General features: G+C 36.7%; 1 protein-coding gene across 1 annotated transcript in view; it reads right to left on the bottom strand.

The window, feature by feature from the left end:
- Positions 1-4746: 4746 nt before the first annotated feature.
- KLHL4 (kelch like family member 4) overlaps positions 4747-23908 on the bottom strand; it is a 41094-nt gene continuing 21932 nt past the window's right edge. Inside the window, exons 2-11 of the mRNA XM_086619511.1 lie at positions 23558-23731; positions 22960-23096; positions 19806-20002; positions 16664-16876; positions 15396-15582; positions 11904-12128; positions 9890-10052; positions 6817-7029; positions 5647-5818; positions 4747-4806 (exon numbers count right to left, since the gene is read on the bottom strand). Of these exons, the coding sequence (XP_086475637.1) occupies positions 4747-4806; positions 5647-5818; positions 6817-7029; positions 9890-10052; positions 11904-12128; positions 15396-15582; positions 16664-16876; positions 19806-20002; positions 22960-23096; positions 23558-23731 (1741 nt within the window). The remainder of the gene's footprint in view (positions 4807-5646; positions 5819-6816; positions 7030-9889; positions 10053-11903; positions 12129-15395; positions 15583-16663; positions 16877-19805; positions 20003-22959; positions 23097-23557; positions 23732-23908) is intronic.

The following is a 23908-nucleotide window of genomic DNA, read 5'->3' as shown; positions in this document are numbered from 1 at the left end:
CAAGCTCAATCTCCAGTCTTTCCCAGAATCGATTTCATGGGGTAAGTGGTATCCCTGCTTCCCACACGTTACATTATTTAAAATATTGTTGCTCGTTCAGTTCGTGTAGAGGCTATCAGGCAGTTCAAAGAGTAAAAAGGTGGCTTAAAAAGAAAGAAAATGCAAAGATTTGGGAAAAGAAAAAAAGAAATAGCACGAATAATAATCATTCTGCCAGCGAGAGTCATGATAAAAAGCACAGAGAAGTACAAGGTCAGAGATAGGAGAGCCAGCTCCCTCCCACACTTGGCAAGCGAGCCAGCTGTGCGTGCAGCTGTCAGGGTACCTCATAAGCAAAGATGCTAGATAACTATTGCACCTACTCATGTTTGGAGAAGCAGAGGAAATGTGAAGGGATGACACCTCATCAGAGAATATCTCTAGTGTTTCCTCTTACCTAATAATGTCTAAACATTTCCAAATTCTCTCCAGTTTGCTGTTCTTCTATCTTCCTGTTAGGTGTCCAGTTTCCTTCTTTGAATTGCTAGTTTCCTTTCACATGATTTTTCACTGCTGTACAAATAATATGGAAGAAAAAAAAAACTAAACCAAACTTTATTACTAAAAACACTGAGGAACTGCTTTCTCTGGAAAATTCAGTTGTGCCATTTTATTGCTTAAATTCAAATATCTATTGAAGTTTTACTTTGATGTTTTCTAGCACTTAAGATTTTAATCTCATGATAATTCTTGTCATCATTTCATCCTAAACCAGATTATTTTGAAATTAATTCAAAATGTGAGTGTGTAATATTTCTCTTATTCTTTATGAGTTGAAATGAACCTTCATGTTGACAGCTCCAAACAGGGCTGCCAGTCTGTGCACGACCTGATTCCCAGTTGTACAGTTACACAGAACAGTACTGTGTAAAGAAAGAGATACTTCATCACATCTGCTTTCCATGGCACCTTAATAGCAGATCTCTCTTGACACAGAGTTTGAAGCTTGAGTTTTCACTCAAGTAGAGGGATATGCAGAATTAGGTCTCCACGTGTGATTTTTAAATCCATTCCTTCCCCAAGCTGACTGCTTTGATTTATAAATCTCATACAAATTGCTCTTTGACTTTTCTGTCCTTCATACTCTTCCCATCTTTCACCGTTTTCCCTCACCTGTGTTGATCTTTGTGTTGTTTCTATAACAGGAGATGGGCTTAAACTTAAAATTTAGAAAGTGTACTGGTTACCACAGCCTTGCCTTGGAAATGAGTAGATCATCTCATCACGTAACACACACATGCATATATTCACATACTCTGTCTCAGTGGTTGTAGCTCATGGCAAAAAGAGCTACTGGATATATCAAACTGGTAAATGTAGCTGCATACTGCAAGCTAAAAGAATGCTACAATTTCTCGTATGCTGTTTTTTAAATAAGCAAACCTCATGACACAATTTCTTTAGAGAATGGTAAAGAAACACAGAAACTATCATTTTCTTCTAATACTCAATTTTTGAGACTTTATTGAACTGTGAAAATGGAAGTGTGTTTAAAGATATGTTTAAGGGGATTGTTTATACTTGGATGTTTTTCCTAAGTGCCTCGTGCTTTGTTTCCTTGTAAAGCTTTTAACAAAATTGGCAAGCTGAAGGAGGGGACAGAGGCAGGGGAATTCATGTCATCTCCACAGCCGTAACCTTTGCAAGTCAATGGCTCTCAAAGTCCTATATGTTTGCGCTCAAGTACTCACCCACAGCTTCTGTTCTTCAAAACTGACCTCTTCTGGGCTCAGACCTTCATTTTGTTTCCTTACTGTGGACTTGGTTACATTTTTAGGTATGGCTTTATATTTTATAAACCACTCTGCTAGCTAAGGACTCATGCCTGCTTTCTCACACTTGAGACTGGGCGCCCCCTTTTACCCCGAGCAAACTTCAAATTCCGTGCAAAGGCTCCGTGAGAAAGACCCGTTGATTTTGCCCGTTTATCAGTGGCTGTTCTGATGTGCCTCTTGAACATACCTTGATATTAGCTGCACGTTTTTTGCATAATTTGTATTTTAGAAATTTAAAAATAGGCATTCGATATCATTGCTTTCCAAACAAGAGTAAATTAAAATGAGATTCTACTGTTTACTGGAAACAGCCGATGTGCTGTTGTAGGAGAACATGAGAAAAAACATGATTTAGAGCCTGAGTGATCAGCGACAGTGACCTTCTCCCTCTGATCCACACAACTCTCATATATAAGAGTGCACATGGCTGTTGCACGACCAAAGCAGGGATGGCAAATAATAGGGCAAAAACGTTAGTATTTTTACTGTTAATGTTTTAAAGTTAATATTTGCTGCAAATAGATGTTCTAGGTAGATGTTCAGACAGGCTCTCTACAGGACAGGGGAGGGAGAGAAAGAGAAAATTAACATCTACCTTACGTTCACAAATGTCTTACCATGCAGATTCACTTTCAACCTTGGTGGTTAGTCCCCTTGCATTTGGTTCAGATGATTGAGTTGGTTTGGTTGTGAAAAAAAAAAAATATTTTCTTCCTCTGATGTGAATTCTCTAACCTATGACTCATTCTATGGTCTGGAGTTTGCTCTCCATTTTCTTAGCTCTTCCTGTTGTTTTGGGTTGGTAGGGGGTTTTTGTGTTTTGGTTGTGGGGTTTTGTTTTTCCTCCACAAAAATAGATACAAACCAGAAATAGTCATGAAATAGTTTGTTTCCTGGCCCACGGAGCTAGTAAGAGATTTGTATGTGAATCTAGAAATTCACAATTAAATGGAGGTAGTTTTAAGATGACACACTCATAAGTTCTATTGTAGGACAGCCTCATGTGATGGCCCCAAAAGTAATCATCTTAAAATGTACTGGACTTTCAGCCCTCCACAGGCAATCGACCCACCTTGCCAAGGGCTGGGCTACGTGAGCCCCTTTCACAGAAAGGGCACCCCAACGTACAGTGTTGGTAACTATTTTTAACTCAAAGAAAGAAAAAAGATGAATATTATCTAAAATGAAGTGCTTAGAAAGAAGGTAAATTTTAGTTTATGTGGACTAGATTCAGTAAGGACACTAAGACAGGATCTTTTGTTCTTTGAAGAGTATAAAAATGAGATTGATATTTCTGTGTTTTCTATTCTTGAAAAGATGTAAAATAAAAACCACAAAGTTGTTAAAATATAGTCTAAATTTTCTTAGAGAGAAAGTAAAGTTTATTTAAATGTAGCATGCTATATATAAACATAATTGATTCTTAAAGTTAAAAGTGTTTTCTTTTTATAAATATGCTTATGAGATTTCATCTGTAGAAGCATTCAATAGGATTAATACTATGAATTTTTTAAAATAGCATATTGCTGAATTCTGAAAACACAGTATTCTATCAAGAAAGTTAGTTAACACATTCAGGAAATTTTCATCTGTCCTGAATTTTTCTGATACTAACAAAACAACAATATAACAAACACTAAAGTAGAAGCTTTCTAAATATTGTGCTTTACAGTATAGAATATCTTACATATATTCTTTTTCTAAAATACTTTTCAGAATTGAAAATTATATAAAAAAAAAGAAAATAATGCAAAACAAATCAAACCCTTGATTAGAAATGGCACACAAAAAGAAAATATCATGCAAGTGGAATATTCAGGTGATTCTTTTCCTTAGCATTCCCCTAATTTCAAAAAAAAACCCCACAAACATGCTTATATAAATGCTATATAAATTTATACAGTGGATGTGGATTATTTTTCTTACCATATATTTACTGTACATGAGAGAAAGCTGGTAATCTTCAGCTGAAGTCAAAGATTGTCATATCAATATGATATAAAAATTTCATTTTGTACGTTATATTCAAAGAATGTTATTGTATGATTGTTTTACAATTTAATGCATGATGATTATCCCAAGAATAGTCAAATTAGTTTAACACACACTGACAGATGGTTTGTGGGCAAAGACAAATCCATGAATAACCTAACACACTGATCAGCATTAAAATATCACATATCTATGCACTGTGAAAATGATTGCAATGATATTAGCATTGTCTTTTGCTAAGACATATGTAATAACATAAAAATACCTTAGCTCTACTATTTCTTAACTTGCATTATTCAATTGAATATACTGCTAAAAATGAGTATTCTGTCACAGTGCTAGCAATGCTGGAGATTGAACAACAACTAAATTATATGCTTCTCTGATTTTATTTTAAAGTTAAATTAGTAATTTAATTTCTGAATATAGAAATGAAGCCACTTCTGTAGAGAATGTTCTGTTGCCAAAGATATTTATAGGCAAATATTTCCTTCTGTGCAGTTCTCTGTTGAAGGTGTTTCTCTCATTTATTTTCATTTACCTAAAATATAAAAGCTTTTTTTAAAAAAACATTAGCATTACTGCCAACATAGAAAAGAAAAAAGGTTGTGAAATCTTATACACCTATTTCTCACTTTACTATTTCATTTTATAAATAACAGATATACTTTTTAACAAGCCTGAACCACTTAAACATATTATTGAATTTTTGTGTACTAGGCATAATAAAATAACTCATTTAGGTAAAATTCTCTGATTTTTGTAGAGCATGAAGGTACTTTTGTGTTCCAATAGCATAATGGCTCAGAGATAAGTATTTTCTGTAATGGAGGACACTAAGATGTATATAGTCTGTACTGCTTTCTCGAAGTGTTTCTGATCTTCTGGACTTGGTCTTCCTGAAACTCCACTCAGTTTAGTTTCACAATATTGATAGTCATCAGGGCAACTTCACAACAACAACACAAGCTCCAGCCCTTCCAATATTGACGGGAACTTCCTAAAAAAGGGAAAAAAAGAAAAAGGAGGAAAGATTTTTAGTAGATTCTTATGGATAGAAGAAATTACTTGCAGATTAAAAGGAAAGCAATTTGTTTATTCAAACCAAAGTACTGTTTATTCAAACAAAGTTTATGCCCCATCCCTGGAGGTGTTCAAGGCCAGGTTGGATGAGGCTTTGGGCAACCTGGTGTAGTGGAAGGTGTCCCTGCCCATGGCAGGGGGGTTGGAACTACATGATCTTTGAGGTCCCTTCCAACCCAAACCATTCTGTGATTCTACTGATGAAAAGATTGGATTTCACAAGGGCTCTGAAAACACAGTTTTGGCTTCTTGGGAAAAGCCTTTGGCAGCTGATGAGAGTTACAGCAGTGTAGGCTGGTGGTGTTGCTCCTAATTTTGTAAAAGCCCTTCGTATCCTATGTTCCAAAAATGTAGACTGTGTAGCTAAAAAAAGGATCTTGACAGTTTTAAATATTTTCTCTTGGTCTCAGTGGTGCTGGTGTCCAGCAGAGGACACTGCTGGCAAAGGCATGCCAAGCTCCAGCAACCCTGAGTTAAGCACTTCAAGCACAGAATGATTTGTGCAACCTGCTTCGCTCACCCGTGCACTGCCTGCATCCTTTAATCTGAAAAATTTCATGCAGTTATTTCACAGGAGAAACAATCAATATTTTATACAAGCCCAAATACAGTATTACTGCATCCTCATTTATCATTTTTCACAAAACCAGTGATAATTTTGCAGCATAATCATTTTTTAATGCTTTCTCCATTAAACGGACGGAATTCTTCTGACCTCCAGGAAGAATTCCTGGTATTAGCTGATTCTTCCTATTACCTCTGTCCACTCGTTATTTTGAGCATCGTAGGACTCCACGGTATCCAGGTACGTATGGCCATCGTAGCCCCCAACAGCGTATAATCTGTCCCCCAGAGGACAAATTCCAACAGCATCCCGAGGTACGCTCAAGGGGGCCACTGTTGTCCAAGCATCTGTTTTAGGATCATACCTAGGATGTTTTATGATTAGAATTAGAAAAATACATTGTAGAAATGCATTTCAAATTTAAATTATTGATATTTGCTTCTTTTCTCCTGTATTGTAGTTCAGTTTACACCGTGAACTAGTATAGGGTATTATGAGTAAAGTGATTAAACATTTAATTTAGCCACTAGAGGGATCTGCAAGCACATGACAAATGCCTGTAGTTTTACTTTTTGTTTACAGTCTTTCCACTTCATCAGATTAAATGATCAATATATTCTGAACATAAACTAGGCCTGAGGGAATGATAGCATGGCCATCAGTTGACTCAGCGAAGTCAATTTCTAGGTTTTTTCTTTCTTTCTCCATAGAGATTTTTGTTTTCTGATTCTTGTCATAACAAAAGTTTCCAGAAAATTTCACTGTAAAAGAAGTTAAATATCTCATACAGTTGATAAAAGTTTAAAAAAGTTGTTAAATCAGACCCTTTTTAGCCTGATTTCCTTTAGCAATATAGTTTCTGACAGAAATGAGACTCTTTCTATCAGTCTTTTGCACCAGAAAATACCTATGTAGTGACTAGTGCCAGTTTGAGTATATAATGTTTATTATATTTTAAATATTTTGGGCAAAATCAGCTGAATTATTGGAGGAAGGGACAAGTGAAAAGTCATTTGTTCCTACAGTATATGACATAGGTACCCAAAACCTAGGTTTTGGCACTTGAAAAATAGAAAGATCAGATATTGAATTTATCTTACTTTTTAAGTTGCCTTTATCTGCCTCCTGGGCAGCTCAAATGGAAGGGGAAGCTGAGAGGAATTTGCTTCTGAGGATGAATTGTTACGTTATCACAAGAGCGTTGGAAATCAGTTATTCTTCTCAAAACATTATTTTAAAAAGCATAATACGTTCTACAAACATAACATTTCTATCGTGAAGATATTTCCCTTGCCACTATAAATTATTTTATATTTTCTTCCTGGAATGTAAAAAAAAAAAAAAAAAAAAGAAATTCCTTACCTTTCTACACAGTCGGAAAGTCGAGAGCAGTGGTTGGAAGCAGGTGCATCATGACCTCCCACGGCATACAAAAACCCGTTGTATGTGGCAACACCAACACCACCTCTTCGTTTCGACATCGAAGCACAAATACTCCACTTGTTCGTGTGAGGATCAAAACATTCCATTGATTTTAAGCAGGAGCTCCCATCTCGCCCACCGACAGCATACAGCCTGCAATAATTACCCGCAAGAAGGCAAAGAATTTCGGTCTTTAGTCTCATGTTAACAGGAATTTTATTTGGTTAACTTCGTTCAGACCACTTCAAAATTATCGTTATACCCATTATTTGCTGTCTGACAGCGACACTGGGAACTCTCTTTGCACAAAGGGTTTGGCATACTATATGAGGGAAGTTATACTCTTCATTTGCAGTGTAAGTTTTCAAGCAGTCACATATGAACATTAAGCTTAAAAAGTGGATATCACCTTCTTTAAATGTGAGCTGTAGATGGAATTTAATTGAAAGATGCTACATATGTTTGAAACATATGGGTAGTCTTCCCTATGACAGACTTAGGGATTATTTGACATCTTAGTCTCACATTAAGCATTTTTGCTATACTGATAATGCGTAAAAGAATTTTAATAACATCATTATATAAAAAAAACCTGTCAAAAATACATTAAATATATTTTCCTCAATGATTGCATTTAAGAAAATCAGCTGGACAGAAGTTACTGTACAGGCATGCCATCTTGCCTGCTCAGCTTAAAGGCTCTTAGCAAACAACTGAAGATTTAAGCCAGCTGATGTTGGGACAACATGTAAGAATAAATGGTGGAAATCCACATTAAGGTGCATGGGGTTTTGTGGCTTTTTGTCAATGAATTTTACAAAGCCTGAATTTCTTTTGTATTTCAAGCCAACTTGGATGGTGCTAGACTAGGATAACATGCAAACTGGATGTAATAGCAGACCTCTAGATTTTGAGTGTGCCAATTGTTCAGGTTACTGCCCTGAAACTCAATTTACTTTGTGCAACTCATTTGAGACCTAGGGAATGCATTTACTTGCCCAGACTAAGTCACCTAAAACAGATCGGTTGAATTTTGCTTGAGAAGTGCCTGTGTTTGTCCAGTGACTGGAAAAAATTGTAGACTCCTCTGATTTATAATTTAAATGGAAAATTCTTGACCACAGTTAGAATAATACAAGATGTGTAGCACTCTCTTCTAATGTTTCTGAATGGAAGACTTGATTTCTGCTGTGCAGTTTGTTGCTTGACCCATAGAAATCTTGAGGATTTGATTTGTTTTCTTTTCACATCATGCCATTAGATACAGTCTGCTTGTTTACACAGCTTTCACAGAGAGAGGAAATCCCTATATATACAAACAGATTGGTTGGGATTTTTTGTTTTCCATAATGTGTCTAGAAACATGGTGGTGTTTCCCATTTTCTAAGGAAAAGTACAAATACATCATTATTGACTGATGTTTTCAATAGACCATTTATCAGTCAAAAAGTATTTCTCCACAAAAACTTAAGTCTTTTCTGATGTGGCTAAACAGAAAAAAAAAAAAAAAGTGACGTGACTTAAGGAAACAGGAAAAGGAGAAGCATTTTGTTTGGTTAGACCACAGCAGGAGCACTGAACGATGGACATTTGATCTCGACTTCCCCTGATATGCCAGAAATTACATCACTAGACTAACAGACGTGATTTAAGCCAGGCTGCAGACAGCTTATATCGAGAGTGATTGAGAACAGAGTCAGGACCAGGCTGAATTTCCTCTTTGACAAAGTGGTTTCCTGCCTGTTACTGTGGAAGTTACCAACAGGAGTTTCTGGTGAAGTGTATGCTGAGAACATTTCCTCTGAGATACAACAGGGACTTCAACAGGCAATTCTGCCTGTCTTGGACTTTTGAGTTAACGATTAAAATCATGTCATGTTGAAATGCAAAACCCTGACTTGTATGTGAAGTTTTGCATCTGCAAATATCTGTTTGCTGACATCTTTTTCTCTGCCCTTTATCCTTCTCCTTCTCTGCAATTTAAGAAGTGAACAGGGAAACCAGTGATAAAGTTACAGGGTAAAGGCATTTGTCTGCCTACAACTGTAATATTCCCAGCCCCTACAAACTGTCATTGCTAAGAGCTTTCCACGAATTTAAGTAAGAATGAAGGTTGGCTGAAGCCATGCTCTCCAGCATAACCTGGGGCTTTTTACAAGGTTTCTGTATTTCCAGCACCAGCCTATATTGCCAAAGAAGGAAAACGGAATTCTGTCAGGCATTAATTTATGAATCGTTCTTCCTCATGCTGACATACAACTACTTTCAAATAGGAACATACAACAAAGTGTAACACTGTTCACTACAGGTTACACACCAGATTCATACACGTGTCTGTTCCCACTTCAAAGTGCTTGAGTGGCTTTAAATAAGTTTTGGGAAAACCAACGTACAGTGAACATGTGACCTCAGTGTATTTGAGCAATAGATGAAGGCCAGAATAAATCTGGGAAGGTAAAACTTATAAAAGGGTGTTTATGCCATACCTAATTGTTACACCTGTCTTCCTTTCATTGAACACACCATACACCTTTAACCTTTTAAAACTTTTTCTTGACTGTGAACTTGCATGTTAAAGTTGTAGATGCATGCAGGAGGTGTAAAATGTCAGAGGAATGACTGTTTCTGTACAGGGTCTTTCAAATGGTGCTTCCTTAGACACTGATTTTAAAATGTAAACATAAACTTGGAATATTTTCTTAAAGTAGCTGATCTTATATCCCCAGAAGTTATTTTCCAGGTAAAATTCTGATATGCATGCAATAACATTTCAAATTGCTGTAACTTAAAAAGGCTGAAATATGTTTAAAACAGGACTGCAAGTTTGAAAGGGAAACTTTTACCACACAAGAGAGGGGAAAAAGCTTTTCTTTCTTATTTTTGTGCATTACATTTTCTCTTTGTTTTCTTGAGGTGATTAATTACTATAAGATAGAAAAGAAAATTTAAGAAACTGTATTTCCAAGGAAGGAAGCAAATGAAAAACCAAAGAGAGTTTTTCCTGTTGACATACTTGCTATTTAATGCTGCAACCCCTACGGTGCTTCTAGGGGTTGACATGCTAGCAACGTAATTCCACTGTCGCGCTTGCGGGTCCCATCTTTCTACAGTATTAAGGTAACTCCATCCATCATGGCCACCAACAGCATACATTGGTCCTTCAAGCATTGCTACTCCTTAAAAGACAGAATTAGGGACAAATCACAGCCGCTAACAATTTCAGTGACCAATGGTGTATTAACTTCATATTTTAATTCCCTGCATGCAGATAAGCAATTTCAGATGGTATTAAACTATCTAAAAGCTGCCTTGCCATTTGGCAGAATAAACGAAGATAAACAAAATACTCCATACACGATATTTTTCTGAATAAGCATTGTCTTTTGCCAAAAGATTAGAGGAAAGCTGCTTTAGCTCTGGTGTTCTCTTCTTGGACTTATCTCTTCTACTTCTGTTGACCTTGTTCTGAATCAAATTTGAAGCCCCTAAATGCGAAACAACGCTGTTCTTTTCCAGAAAATCAACTAAATATAAGCACAAACCAGCCACCTATCTCATATTCTGAGCCAGTAGTCCCACCAGCATGAAGCCTGAGTGGGTGGGTAGCTGGCTGCCCTTACTAGCTAAATACCGTAACATTTTAATGCCTGTAAGGGGAACACACTTTTGGATAAGAGCTGGCTTGTGTCGTTGTCCTTGAGGCACAGAAGAGTGAACTTGGCTGTCTGCAAAGCTCTGTGTGGACATATCCTGTGTCATTATCCTTCTCCGGAGAGAAGGGCTTTGGTGCCTCCTCTTTGGGGAGCAGCTGCTGCCGTTTGCTGCCTTAGTTAGGTAAGGCAAAATGTTTGAATGTGGCTGCTTAAAAGTTGTCTAAATCTGTCTTTTCAGGCCTAAATATACATGGCCTGATTTTTTTCAAAAGTGCTAACTCTCCCCAAAATGACGCTGAAGCTAATAGGAGCTGTAAGTGTAAGGCAGCTTTGCAAACCAGGCTGATGCACAGACAGAAGCCTGACTTTCAGCACTCAAATTTACCACTCTGACCTCTTTGTTGGGCAGAATTATGACCATGCAGTTGGTAATTACAAAGACTTCCATCAGAATTATTTAATCTATTTTGTCTTCTTTCCCTTTGCTATCTACTAGTACCTGATTTTATAAATTTGACAGACTAGCTGGTTAAGTACCCTTCACTATACTTTCTCCACCAAGCAGTGGAAAAGCTGATACAGGCCCACAAAGCTTTACTGAATAATTATGGATCAATCTTTTTTCTGTTATTCATAAAAATATTCAGTGTTGTTCAAACTTAGCAATGGTTTCAAGCAATATGTTTCTGTAAACTTAAAAGCAGCCAGCTTTTTCAAAAGAACTGTGATATATAAATCATTCAGAAATAATAATATTCCCTCCCTTACAGTCTCCTCAACTGTAAACTTATCCATACTTTTTTATAGTTTCAGAAATAAATTCTAGGTTTCAAATTCCTTTTATTCATTCACTGTGATTAATATTAAGGATTAATGTGCAGTAAAGACCCATAGGTAATGAGCCATGGCAGAGCTCTGTAAAGCTTTTTTTTAATTACAACATTAAAATTAGTCAAGTTGTACTTATTTTCTTCAGTATGGGTAATTCTCCAGTCTGATTTTCAGAGGTGTTTGGTACCTATGGGCTTAACTTAAATTATAATTACAAAAACCCCCAAAATCAGATTGTTATTGAATTACAAACGTATCTCTTGACAACTAAATTGGATGAAGAGTTGGTTATTTTCACTGTTGCCTATAATTTGGAATTTTCAAAAAGCAAAATTAACTCTGGAAGATTAGTGCAAGTTACATGAATACTAATAAATATCGCTGTCATAAAATTATGGAAATGGCAACTATGTCTTTAAAAAATATATTCTACAAATATTGCCACATGTTATTAAATGCTTAAAAAAGTTGTGTCGACGGTGTTTGTGTCGATCAAAATTCATTTGTATGTGATGCAAGGTATTTATAAAGAGCACCTCTTACCTAGGCCATGTCTGTGCGTTGACATAGGAGGCATTACAGTCCAAACTTTGGTGACAGGGTTGAAACATTCAACAATGTTAGAAGTTTTCAGCCCATCTCTTCCTCCCACAATATAGAGCTTGTTGTCAATTACTGCAACTCCAAACTGTAGTCGTCTGCCATTCATGGTACCGATTTGTATCCAACTGTTAGTCCTAAGGTCGTATTTTTCAATTGTAGTGGTACCTGTTAAAAATGTAAGTATTATGAGATGTCATGAACTGATCAGTACCCAGCAGTCAATAGTCAATACAGCCCAAAACATTACTAAATTGTAAAATATGGAAATACTGTGTGCACACTTCTACTGTGGTTCCCTGAGAACTTCAGTTACTAAATGTGAACCTAGTGAGAAAGGTGCATTAATTGCCTGCGTATATGATTGTCAAATTTTGAGAGTAAACTGGGGGCAAGAAGATACAGAATTAAATGCCAGCATATTTTTTAATACTGAAAATTTTAGAGGTAAGTTAAATCTGTTACTCATTTAAATGCCATGAGAGTATGTTTTTTGTTGGTTGGTTTTTGTTTTTTGTTTTTTGTTTTTTTTTTTTTTTAATTCCTTATGAACATGGTAGCTCACAACTATGTACTCTTTAACCGTGTTTGTGCTTAAATCATTAGTGAGATGGAACAGGAATTCCAGCCACTGGAATAGGCTGCCCAGGGAGGTGGTTGAGTCCCCATCCCTGGATGTGTTTAAGAATAGGGTGGATGAACTACTTAAGGATATGGTTTAATGGGGATTAGGGACGGTTGGACTGGATGATCTCTAAGGTCTTTTCCAACCTAGAAATCTATGAAATCTATGAAATCAAAACCTGAAAATGTATCTGTGTGTCTGCCTGTCTTGGCAGGACTTGGGCATGCATCTTCATGAATAATTTGGATGTTTTCCATTTTATGACGGAGACAGGCAGAAGGCTGAGTTGTGTGTGAGTGCACACTTGCTTCCCATAGGCAGCTTCCCTGACGTTCACCTTTGCAGCTGCCTTGCAATAACTCCTTGTCTGATGTAATATGTAAGCTGTATTGTCAATTTTTTCAGGTCACCTAACATTCTAGTACTGTTTTTACTGCAACTATTCGTAAGGCCCAAGCTATCTGCCATTCAAACTTGGACACTTTTCCATGCACAGGGTCCTGTCAGTCACTCAGAAGCCGTAACTGCTCCCTTGAGAGCTGATTTAGCACGGTGGGGTAAGGACTGAGTAACAGGCAAGGTAGAAGAGGCAGTTGGCAGTTGCACATGCAGCTCTCTGGAGCTCAGCTTCAGCTCAACTGGAGGCAACTAGGTAAGAAAAACAGAGCTGGTTTCCTGCCTCTTCCTTGACCAGGATTCAAGACTGGAGAAGTAGTGTTTGAGCAGTGCAATAGGCAGTTAGTGGCTAAGGAATTATTTACAACAGCAAAACAAAGCAGGAAAGAAAGGTAGCATTTGGTTTAGAGATGTTTTCACAAGTATAATCTGCTAGAGATCATCTGCTATACGCAATAAATTTTGTGAAGTAAGAGCTTATCTCACGGTATCTTTTCTCTCCTCTACATGCTTTTCCAGCTGCATAGACTGGGAAAGATACTACCAGACCCATCTGCAATTAAAGAAAGAAATTCTACTTTTTTCCCTTTTCCTGTCATCTTCTATTCTGAGCGACTGGATTTTTTTGACTGTTCTTTCCATTTTGTTCATCTGCTCTTCTTTGCTTTAATTCCTTCTCATTTATTCTATGCTAATGTGTGAGTGCCCCAAAGTTCTCGGCTTCAAAAGAAGTGTCTCAAACACTGACTGAAAAACAGGAAAAATACGTTAAGGTATGCAGTGTGTTCATACGTACCCTGTAGGCTATAATTTTTACAGAGACTTGGAGGCAGGTTTTGAAAATTAATGTGGTTTACGCACATTCACATTTTTCAAACTACTAGCCCAAAAGTGGCTCTTTGATCTTCTTTTGATCATTTGAATTTGAGATTTGACTTCATATACCACCTGAGATAAGCACAAAGCCAAACCTGGTGTTCCCTGAGAGTTTTCTTTATCACAGAAAGCCTACTATTGCCAGAGGTGGTAGTTACTCCCTTCTCAGAGCTGTTCTTCCAGGGCATTGTAGTTTCCTAGGTGCTGTTTCCTTTATCTTACAATCCAGCACAGGCTCAAAGCGGGTGTCAGAGCTGTAGAGGACAGCAGGGAGGAGAGGAAGTGCTGTTCTTCTTGACCATCAAAAGGCAAAAGTTCAAACAATTGGCTTTATTCCAAGGTAATAAGTAAAAGAGGCACCAACAGGAAGTGCCGATGTTGACTGAAATAGCCCTTTCTTTGCATAACCTTTGCTGAGAAAAACCTTTTCAAAAATTTCAGTCTTATTTGGGTAGAAGTTAGTTTAAAGATTACCTTGAAGTCTTGGTCATTTTATATAATTCCTAATTAATCAGTGTCACTAATGAAACTATAGTGATTGCTATAGTTTGACCTCGTTTTGCTAAACTGTCCTAGGAATGAGTGTTTTCATGTCGTGATGGTGATGAATGTGTAATTATGTACTTGATTTGATTGCATAAAGTCAGGTGGCACTACAAGATGTCTCATAGAGGAAAAACCAGTCATCAGCAACTTTTTGCAAACCATGAAATGGATTAGCAGCTTTGTGATTCTATTAAAAGAGAACTCACAGCTAAACGTAATACTGTTCAGCAAGTCGCTAGACTTTAAACTAATTATAGTTCTTTGGCTCCAAGCTGTGGGTTTGAAGTTAAGGTTCCTGTAGAATATGATTTAATATACTGCCTACTAAATAGGATAGCGTAATGTGTAAAGCTGCAAGCTGATTGCAGTTGTGAAAATCAAATAATAAAAACTGGAATATATTTATGACATTTAACTTTCAACTACAAATCTGAAAAAAAACCTGTGTATGAAGTCCTGAAAAAAAAGCTGCACATACCATTGCATTCATGAAAAAGTGCAAATCTTTCCATCTGAAATGTTATAGTTAGTATTGATAAGCTTTAGCTAAGAGTTCTCAATAGTTCAGTAATGCTTTTTTGTTTTATTTTCTTCTTCCTTAACTTTTTTTCCAGTCTTCTAACTTTTGTCAAAAAAATAGAGCACAGGGTTCTAAACCAACATTAAACAAGTCTTGAAATATTTTGAATATTATTTTTTTCTTCTGATTTTTAAAGTCAAACTATATGCATGAAATCTTCCAAAATTTAATTTTAAAATCACCGTCTCAATCAAACTTCTTTACTATACACTTCAAGATGTATGTATGCCATTTACAAACACACAATTCTTGCAAGAAAACAGAACATCTAACTCATAGGATTCTGTTCTGTGATTTTTTTTTCTTCCCTATTTTCATCTCTATATTGCTGTTTCCCTAACAGAAATCTTCAAATAATTGTCATATGTTCTCTAGGTGTCTGTAATACAATTAAATAAACATCTGAACTTACCTTTGGTGGCATCCATGCCTCCTACAGCATAAAGGGCACCCACTGTAGATTTTCTAGGCTTAGTTCTAGGACTCTGCATCATGGACCGTCTTTCTGGTAGAAGATGATACTTCATAGCCTCCATAAGAAGTTTCTGACACTCTAGGTCGTCTGCAAACATTGGACTATTTTCTAGATCTGCTAGTAACTAAGAAATGAACAGTGATCACTTTTGGATATCTAAATCACTAAAATTCTATCTACTATAGTGACTAAAGTATTTGTAGCTACAAACACCCGTTTTCAGTTCACCTCTCACTCGAGCTTTGCTAGAAGCTGCTTTAATGCAAGCCGAACAATATAAAGGTAGGGAAAAAAAATCTTTAAGTATGATCTCTTTGCTTTATTTTATCCGAAATTTCTTTTAACCTTTAGAAAAGGTTCAAATTGCAAATGTAGTACTGCACCGTCTGAATGCAAAACTTCTTTTGATATGAGTATACACAAATCTAGCATGTAATACTGGACATCTCTGTGAACATTAGTATATATTAAATGAGGCCTATACTTAAAATTAAATGTATGTAGTATTTTGATACTTTATCCAAAGCTGAACATTTGCAGTTTCACTCATGGAGATCTGTAAAGTAGCTGTAGTGTCCTGATAGTCTTGGTATTACTAGAAGCTTTTCTGATGAGTTGTATAGACTCTTCTGTGAAACAGGTCCAACAATGTCAGCTTCTTATGAAACAGCATGTCCATCTCTGGAACATCTTTTTCAGTCTTAAAGGACAGGTAATGTCAATGCTCAGAGTACTCAACAACAATCTAAACCCTTTCATTTTTGTCTACTTTTTATGGCAGTAAAGAAATAAGTATTGTGCCTTATCTGTCCCGCAGTTTGGTAAATCTAAATAAATGTCTTTGCACAGTATCTGAGTTGCTGTGCTGTTAGAGGAAAACCTCTACCATTTCTACCAGCAAAGAAACACTGTACTTTCATAATACCATTAGACTGACATTTTTAAAGAGGTAATTCTGAGCCCAGTAATTTCACTGGCATTGTGGGATTTTTTTTTTACCTGTCTTTACAAATAATAAACATACCTACTATACAGATAAAAAAAAAAAAAAAGGGGAAAAAAAAATAAAAGGCAGGAAAATCCCCACAAAAAACACCAGCCAAAACCAGAACCTTTTTATATAATTCTTTTCTCTGTCTAAATACTGCTTGAGGCAGGCATTTCGGTTGGTGGTTAAGTTCCTTGTTAGCCCTTCCCTTTCGTACCTGGGGTGGAAGTAGAGGCAGTCTAATATAAGAAAGAAGCATTCCTAGGTCTCGTTGCCGGTTTTGCAAATCGTGCCTCACCCACATCATCAACGCCTGGAATATGGCTTCTTCATCTGGAACATTGATGTCATCACTAGACAAGAGCTTGGCAATTTCATTAGCAGGGAGTAAAAGAAATTCCTGATTTTTTATTACTTCTGTGAAGTGTTCCTAGAAAAAAAAAAAAAATCAATGCACTGATGATTTTCTCACCTTGAAATAATATGTTGAATAATGTAGGCTTTGCATATGTTTCATTCCTGTTCTATGGTACAGGGAAATGCAACATATGTTCTAAAGATCACTGAATCTCTACCATTTAAGGGAGATCTTGGTTGCTCTTTGCTGCCTTACTGCTGCAGGACTGAAGAATAATGATCATTTTCACACTACTGTGCTTACACATGTGTTTGTCAGGCTTCTGGTCAGTATGTCCTGTCTTAGGGATTTGCCAGTGGTAGTTTTGTCCATCAATGTGATCGTAACACTGCAGCTTAATAGAAACATAATTTGAAGATACAATGTGTATCTAAAGAATGCCAAGTGGGCATTCAAATAAACTGTGTGCCTTCTATTACAGCCAGATTCAAATTTTTAAGCCAACTACATTGAAACCTTCCACTCCTTTTGCAAGGAGCTGTGCCAGGTGTTGACTGTAGGTCTCCACTCTTAGTAGCAGAAAATACAGTACAGAAAACTAAGCTCACTTTTCTGGCAGTACTTTTTGGGCAATAGAAAATTGGACAACTCTCAACAAAGGGGTCTTGATCTTTAAGCTATTGCAATGATAAAACTCACCAGCTGCAGAAATGGCCATGAATGTTAAATCCCTGAAATCTTTCAAATAACTATTTTTCATAAAAAGAATATAGTGTACAGTCGAGTTACAACAATGTTAGAATTGATAACAAAATATTTAAAGTATGCTTGCTTGTGCTAATTCCAAAGGGAAAAAGAAATTTTGTTGACAGAGATGGGGGATTTATGTTACTTGCAAAGACACGTATGTAGGAATTCATGTCTGTATTTGAAATATTGATTTCCATTTATGTACCTGCCAGTGATATGTTTTATTTGGGAACTAGATTGAAACAGGGCAGATGAACAAATTTTCGTAACTGATATTTGCATTATGTGTTTTCAGTAGTTTCTCAGCTCTCTGTAACTCTCTTCGAGAGTACCGAGCGTGTAAATATAGAAGTATCAGTGATTAGAGGAGATGTTAACTTTGCTCTGTTATGCATATCCTGCTTTAATATTTTGTGGCATTCAGAGAATAGGAACCGGAAGGCCAGTCCACGTTTAGTTACAAATATAGCACAAGATGTTTATCAGAACAAGCTCTATCTGCACAAAAAGATATCAGGCAGGAAACTGTTAATACTTTGCATCAAGGGCTCTAGTAATTGAAGGCAAAGGTCTCCATTGTGTCTCTTTTTATTGAATGGATGTGATGTTTACAGCTGATTATCTTCTGAAAAATCTTTAAATACTACTCATTCATTTGAATGGTCCCTATATTTGCAGTATGACTTTATAGTCTTTCCCCTAAGGCACACATTTTCAAGTGGCTGAGGTTGGCATGAAACAAAACAGAATGTTTTATTTATCCTCTTCAACACTGTGTGTATGTGTATGCATTGTTATGATCTCTTTTTCCTCAAGGATTTTTTTTTTTTTTTTAAAATCAGTTCAAGGATTTAAAAGAAAATTTTATTGAAGTTTATTTCCAAGAGGTGCAGATTTCCTCTTCTGTGGTTTTATGACATGCAAGGTCCTCTTTCATGACAGCATTCTCAATTCGTGTTGCACACAAGACACAGGAGGTGGTTCTAGAGGTGCAAATGCTCGTGGCTGTTTTCAGGAAGGCGTAGTGTAAGACATAGTGTACATTACCGAGTCTCATAGATTCACTATGAGCCTTCACGTTCGACAGGGTTCTTAAAGACCCAACTGTCATTTCATTTAAAAAAAAACTGTAGAAGTCTAACTCTTGGAAAAGACTAGGGGATTCAAATGGTTAAAAAAAAATCTAACCCCAAAAAATAAAATGGTGCAGAGCAGCAAGGACACCATTGTTAATGTAGAGGCCGAGTGAAGCTCTATCTTAAATGCCCTTTTTAAAAATTTAAAATATAAAAGGAATCTAGATTGCTGCTAAACAAACTGTTCATTAGCATGACAGGAAGAAGCACAACCAGTGCCCTCAATCTGCACATGCTGCTCTCATTTATTTCACCGTGTGCAAGTGTACAATCTCTTGCTGGAATGCTCGCAGCAGTTATGAAGCCTCTAAACTGGATTTGACATACTACGCTAATATTCCAAGCATAAAGCTGCCATGTGTCTCCTAACAAGTAGTTCTTTTTATATCTATTTAGCTGTAGCAGTTGCTATTCTTTTTGTGTTTAAAGTTGCTATAGCACATCTTGTTGCTCTGAATATTTATCCCTTGATTTGGTTTCGCAGCCAGCTATCTTGCTTCTCTGTTTCCCACGCTCTGAATATTCATTTCTTGCCTGGAGCCAGAGGAGGATTATGCACCAGTCAGGGGTGCGCTTCATTTTAGCATTCCAAATCTTTCCCGTACATTCTCTTTTTTTTGGCTCTTTTTATGTGTGTCTCACCTTAAAATCAGCTTGAGCGTTTTCTTTGTGTCGAATCAAAGGCATAAGACGGGCCATTGCCGTTTGCCTCTTGACATTAGCCATGTGAAGGCTGTATCGCATTTTTTGGAAGAGATGCTTACAATTCATACTGCAAATTTCAGTTCAATAAATAAGTCCTTCTGCAAGGCTAAACTCTGAAATGGGAAACAACTGAACTGAATATTTGTTTTTCTAAGCATGCTTTTCTCGCCTTTCAATGCTCCTGTTACTGTTTTTAAATCGCCCTTTGGAGACTGAGCTGGGCAGAGATGCCCCGGCCTCAGGGACTTCACAGAACTGGTCTTGCCAGACAAAGAGCAGAACCACTGCATCAGTCTCGACAGCAGCAGCCCTGAGCCCTGCCCAGCTGGCTCTGCTTCACCAAAGCCCATATGTTTTCCTGCAGAGCATTCAAAATTATAATTGCAAAGCAGTTAGATTGTTCCTCTTACCATAGTGTACATGTGTGCCACCTTCAGGAGCTCCGTGCAGCCCTGGGCATCTCCAAAAGAACGAATCCCCAGGCAGTTGGAAGGATGGAGCTGCTTCATGAGGAAGTTGCAGCATACCTCAATGACTTGGGATAGCTGGAGAAGACAAGCTGCAGCTAGCAAACTTTCTATAGTGTCTTCCTTTAACTCTAGAATACCTGCGCGTGTAGGGGGGGAGAAAAAGTTTCAGTCATTTTCTGTGTATTTTTATTTACTTGAAAACTTCCCACCCCCCAGTTTTTCTACTCCTCTGAAAAATTTTGAAAAAAAGTGTCCTGTGATTCACAAATTCGTTTTCCTTTCTTGCCGAAGGATTTTTTTAAACAGATGTTTTAACAGACTTAAAGGATTTGGTGGGTTTTGAATATAATGATTGGAACATTTTTATTTGCAAATTTAACAGTATTAGATCTGATTTTGCCTGGAGAAAAAAAAAAGTAGAACAAAAAGAAAGGTGTGATTAGAGAAATACTGTTCCAAAAATTCGCATGTGAATTCTTGAAAATATATATCATAAGTTTATATCACACACAATATAAAGAGCTAGGAAATGCCAGCAGTGTGTGCAGGAGACCTGATTTCTTCCATCATCTTCTTGTGCACTTAAATTTTTAATGAAATGATTGCATGACGTGAGAATTTTTTTACATTCCTAGATAGACTGGAAGGTGTTATTTTAATAAGATCTTTCATTCTTATTACTCAGTGGATGGCTCAATTCCTTAGTTGATACACCATGCTAAAATTCTATTCTGAAAAAATAACTGTGGGGTTTTTTTATGACTCTGTTTTCCATTTATCATTACTACATCCAATTGCCTTAGAAACAGTATTTTTTTTCCCAGCTTCTTCTGTGAAGGGGTGATACACGTCATCTCTGTTTAACAGATGGAGAAGGGTGGTATTGAGAGATTACTGTCAAAATTACCATCCAAGTAGAACTGCAAGAGGTTTCTTGTCCAAAATTCACTTTTGATTTATTTCAGTAGAATATATAAACAATTCTGAAATGTATAGTTCTCATCTCTGAAAGTCACATTTATATTTCATCACCTAGGCAAAAAGTAGCACACAGTTTAGAGTTTTAGCTATTATCACATGAGAATCTATGACAAAGGCAGTAGGAAATTCATCTTTTCCATAGCAGTCTTCAGCAGTCTTAACTTAGCACAATCCCATCTCATCCTCATTTCTCTTGCTTTGTAACTTAAATAATGCCTTCCAACTTCTGCAAGAAATGAGGAAGGGCTGGCAGGGTGCAGAATAGGGCAATGTTTGGATTTGGGTTTTACTGTACAACTCAGAATAGTTACTGAATGATAGTATATAGCAAATTCAGTACGTGTTCTTGTAAATAAATATCTCAATATAATGCCTCAAAGCAAAGCAGGAATCCTGATTTCACAAACAAACTTACACTATTTCATAGTCTGGCATGTGGTTTTGTGGTCTTATATATGTCCTTTCATACGGTTTTGCATTAAGTAAACTGAAAGAGATGAAATTTAATCAAGTGGAATGGTTTTGAGATAAACGTAGATAATAAGCAACCCCCTACTCACATTCTTTGTGCTTACACTAATCTGTTTCCTTGGGTAGAGCGTGGTGATTCAGTGCCACCACATCACTGCTTTAGACATGTTATGCAGCATTCCCTCTGGCCCTCTCTATTTATCCCCTTGTTTGTACCAACAAATGGGGTCGATTTTGTGTATAGAACAGGTTTCTGATCTGGGTTGCAGATTGCTAAACCTTCTCCAGATTTCTCACTATGCAACAGTCCAGATTTACAAAGTGCCTGACCTAGCAAGTGAAGAAGTCTATTTTGAACATTTATGCTAATGCAAATATGGTGAATACAATGGGATGTTTGTTTTACTTTGATTTTTTTTTAAAAAAATATTCTATGCCTTTTTAAAGTACTATAAAAATATCACTAGATACCTGTGATACATCTTCCAACTTCCCTGTCTCAGTATCAAAATTGAGTTATTTAATTCAAAAGCAAACAAGCAATGTCCTGTGTAGGACATCAAATGACGAGGATTTAGTGAATGTTATTGATAATAACTGTTAACTCAGGGGACAGAGCAATTTATGAGCAAATGTTCATAAATTCAGAAAGTTGTTATTCTGGTCATTTAAGTGTTGCTACTTTCTGGGGAAGTAATTTTCTCCTTTTGAGATTTGGGCTTTTTTTTTTGGTTTTTTTTTTTTTTGGCCACAGAATTGCACAACTGGACAGGGGGAAAATGATTTCCCCTTTCCCTTTCTGGCTGCAGTAGCTGCCATCTGCATTGACAGGCTTGCCACACACCAGAATGTCCAGACTTCCAGAATCTGCATTAGAATGATCTGGATGTTTGTAATCGTAATATATACTAACTTGGTGGTCATGATCTACAGCATTTTTCCCTGTTAACTCTAGAGTAGATGAAAGGGATTTCAGAGTTCTCTGACTTGGTTGTCTTGGTTATTTGCTTCACTCCTTTTGGATTCAGCAATACAGGAGTAAGTGTTGAAAATGAGAGAAAATAAATTAGGGAAAAAAATTGTATACAGTATTCTCATGCTAAAATAATATATTTAATTTCAATAAGATAAACTTTCTATAATTTTTCAAGAGAATATAAGTAAACCTTTTTCAGAATGTGGTGGCACTTTCTCGAGGGTGTGATCATATTCCTGTTTTCCCCTGATTATTCCTGCTCAAGAGCCTTGAGTGAGCCAAAAACTGCCACCTAGACAGACCATGTCTCTAGCTACCCGTGACAGGAAGGTTCATAGTACACTCTTCTGTGTCACTACATGAGGTGGGCAACAGGCAAAATATGTTCTTCTCTCACTAAAATTCCTAAAATAATTTGTGTCTAGTTAGAGAAAGTTGTCCAATATGAATTTATATGAACTTTTCTGCATATCTTCTAGAATAAGTTATTATATAAGCCAGTTATATTTATTCATGCTTTCTAGAGAAAGCTTTACATCACATATGCATGATCTATGCATGTGTTGATGTACTAGTATGAAATGGAAGAAGTGACCATTGCTTATGCTCTGAATAGATTTTTATGTTCCTTTACAACAATGCTGTGGGTGATGAAGGAGGCATTACCTGTGTAGGCGTAGCGCACCAAAGCTTTCAGTGCATCAGGGTCTACTCCCTCCATCTTGATCTCCTCTTGTTTTGCTTCACGCACATCATTAGTAAACATGGCAGCAAAATAATCAGACACTGCACTGAGAACCAACCTTGAAATAAAAGCATTTTAGGAGGACTCAAATTACTTCATAATCTCAATAGCAAGCATGAAATTAAGTATTATTACATAAAAAAAAATTGTGTGTGCAGTAGAAACATTATGTTTGGTATAGAATTCAAATCTTATAGCAGTGAGCAATAAAATGGAAAGGGTAATTAGTAATCTAATTTTCTCCCATAGTGCTTGTTTGGGCAAATTTTCTTCAATGATCTCGCTATAGTTTGACAGCAGCAAGAAGGGAAGACGGACAATATCAATGGTTGATATTTGAATTTCAATCTATTTGAAGTAATGAATATGAAAGGTTGTTTACATAGTTTTGTTCCATTTTTAGTTGATGTCCTAATTCTAGTAACTGTTCCTTCATAACTCAACAAGGTAGGGATAAATCGACCTAACATTTGGAAATTTGAGGCTTTCAAGCCGTGCAAACAATAGTGGGAAATGTACCTGTGAGCTGGGATCTTTTGGTCTCCAACTATGAGAAGAACATCGCACAGCTGCTTCTGCTGCAGATAATTTTCCATTTTGCGGAACGTTTGCTCCGCGTGGTTTGTAGACTGGAAATACTCATCGGAGCCATTGGTGTTCATTCCAAGCAGTGAGCTGCTGGTCGTTGATAGCCTGCAAGGGAAAAAGGCAGTGTGATGAGGGTAGCGTTATCAACGCTGATCATGTTGTTCATACAATTTTTGTTCAAATGGCGTTACAGAAATGTTCAAAATTATCAGGGTCTTATGATCATGGTCTTACTATGCCTTCTTCCATTTTTTTCTGTTTGGTATCCACAAGTTTTCATTT

The sequence above is a fragment of the Tauraco erythrolophus genome, chromosome 13 (assembly GCF_009769465.1).
Source record: "Tauraco erythrolophus isolate bTauEry1 chromosome 13, bTauEry1.pri, whole genome shotgun sequence".
Classification (NCBI taxonomy): Eukaryota; Metazoa; Chordata; class Aves; order Musophagiformes; family Musophagidae; genus Tauraco; species Tauraco erythrolophus.
Note: the sequence above shows the minus strand (reverse complement) of the source record. Positions and strands in the feature narration are given on the sequence as shown.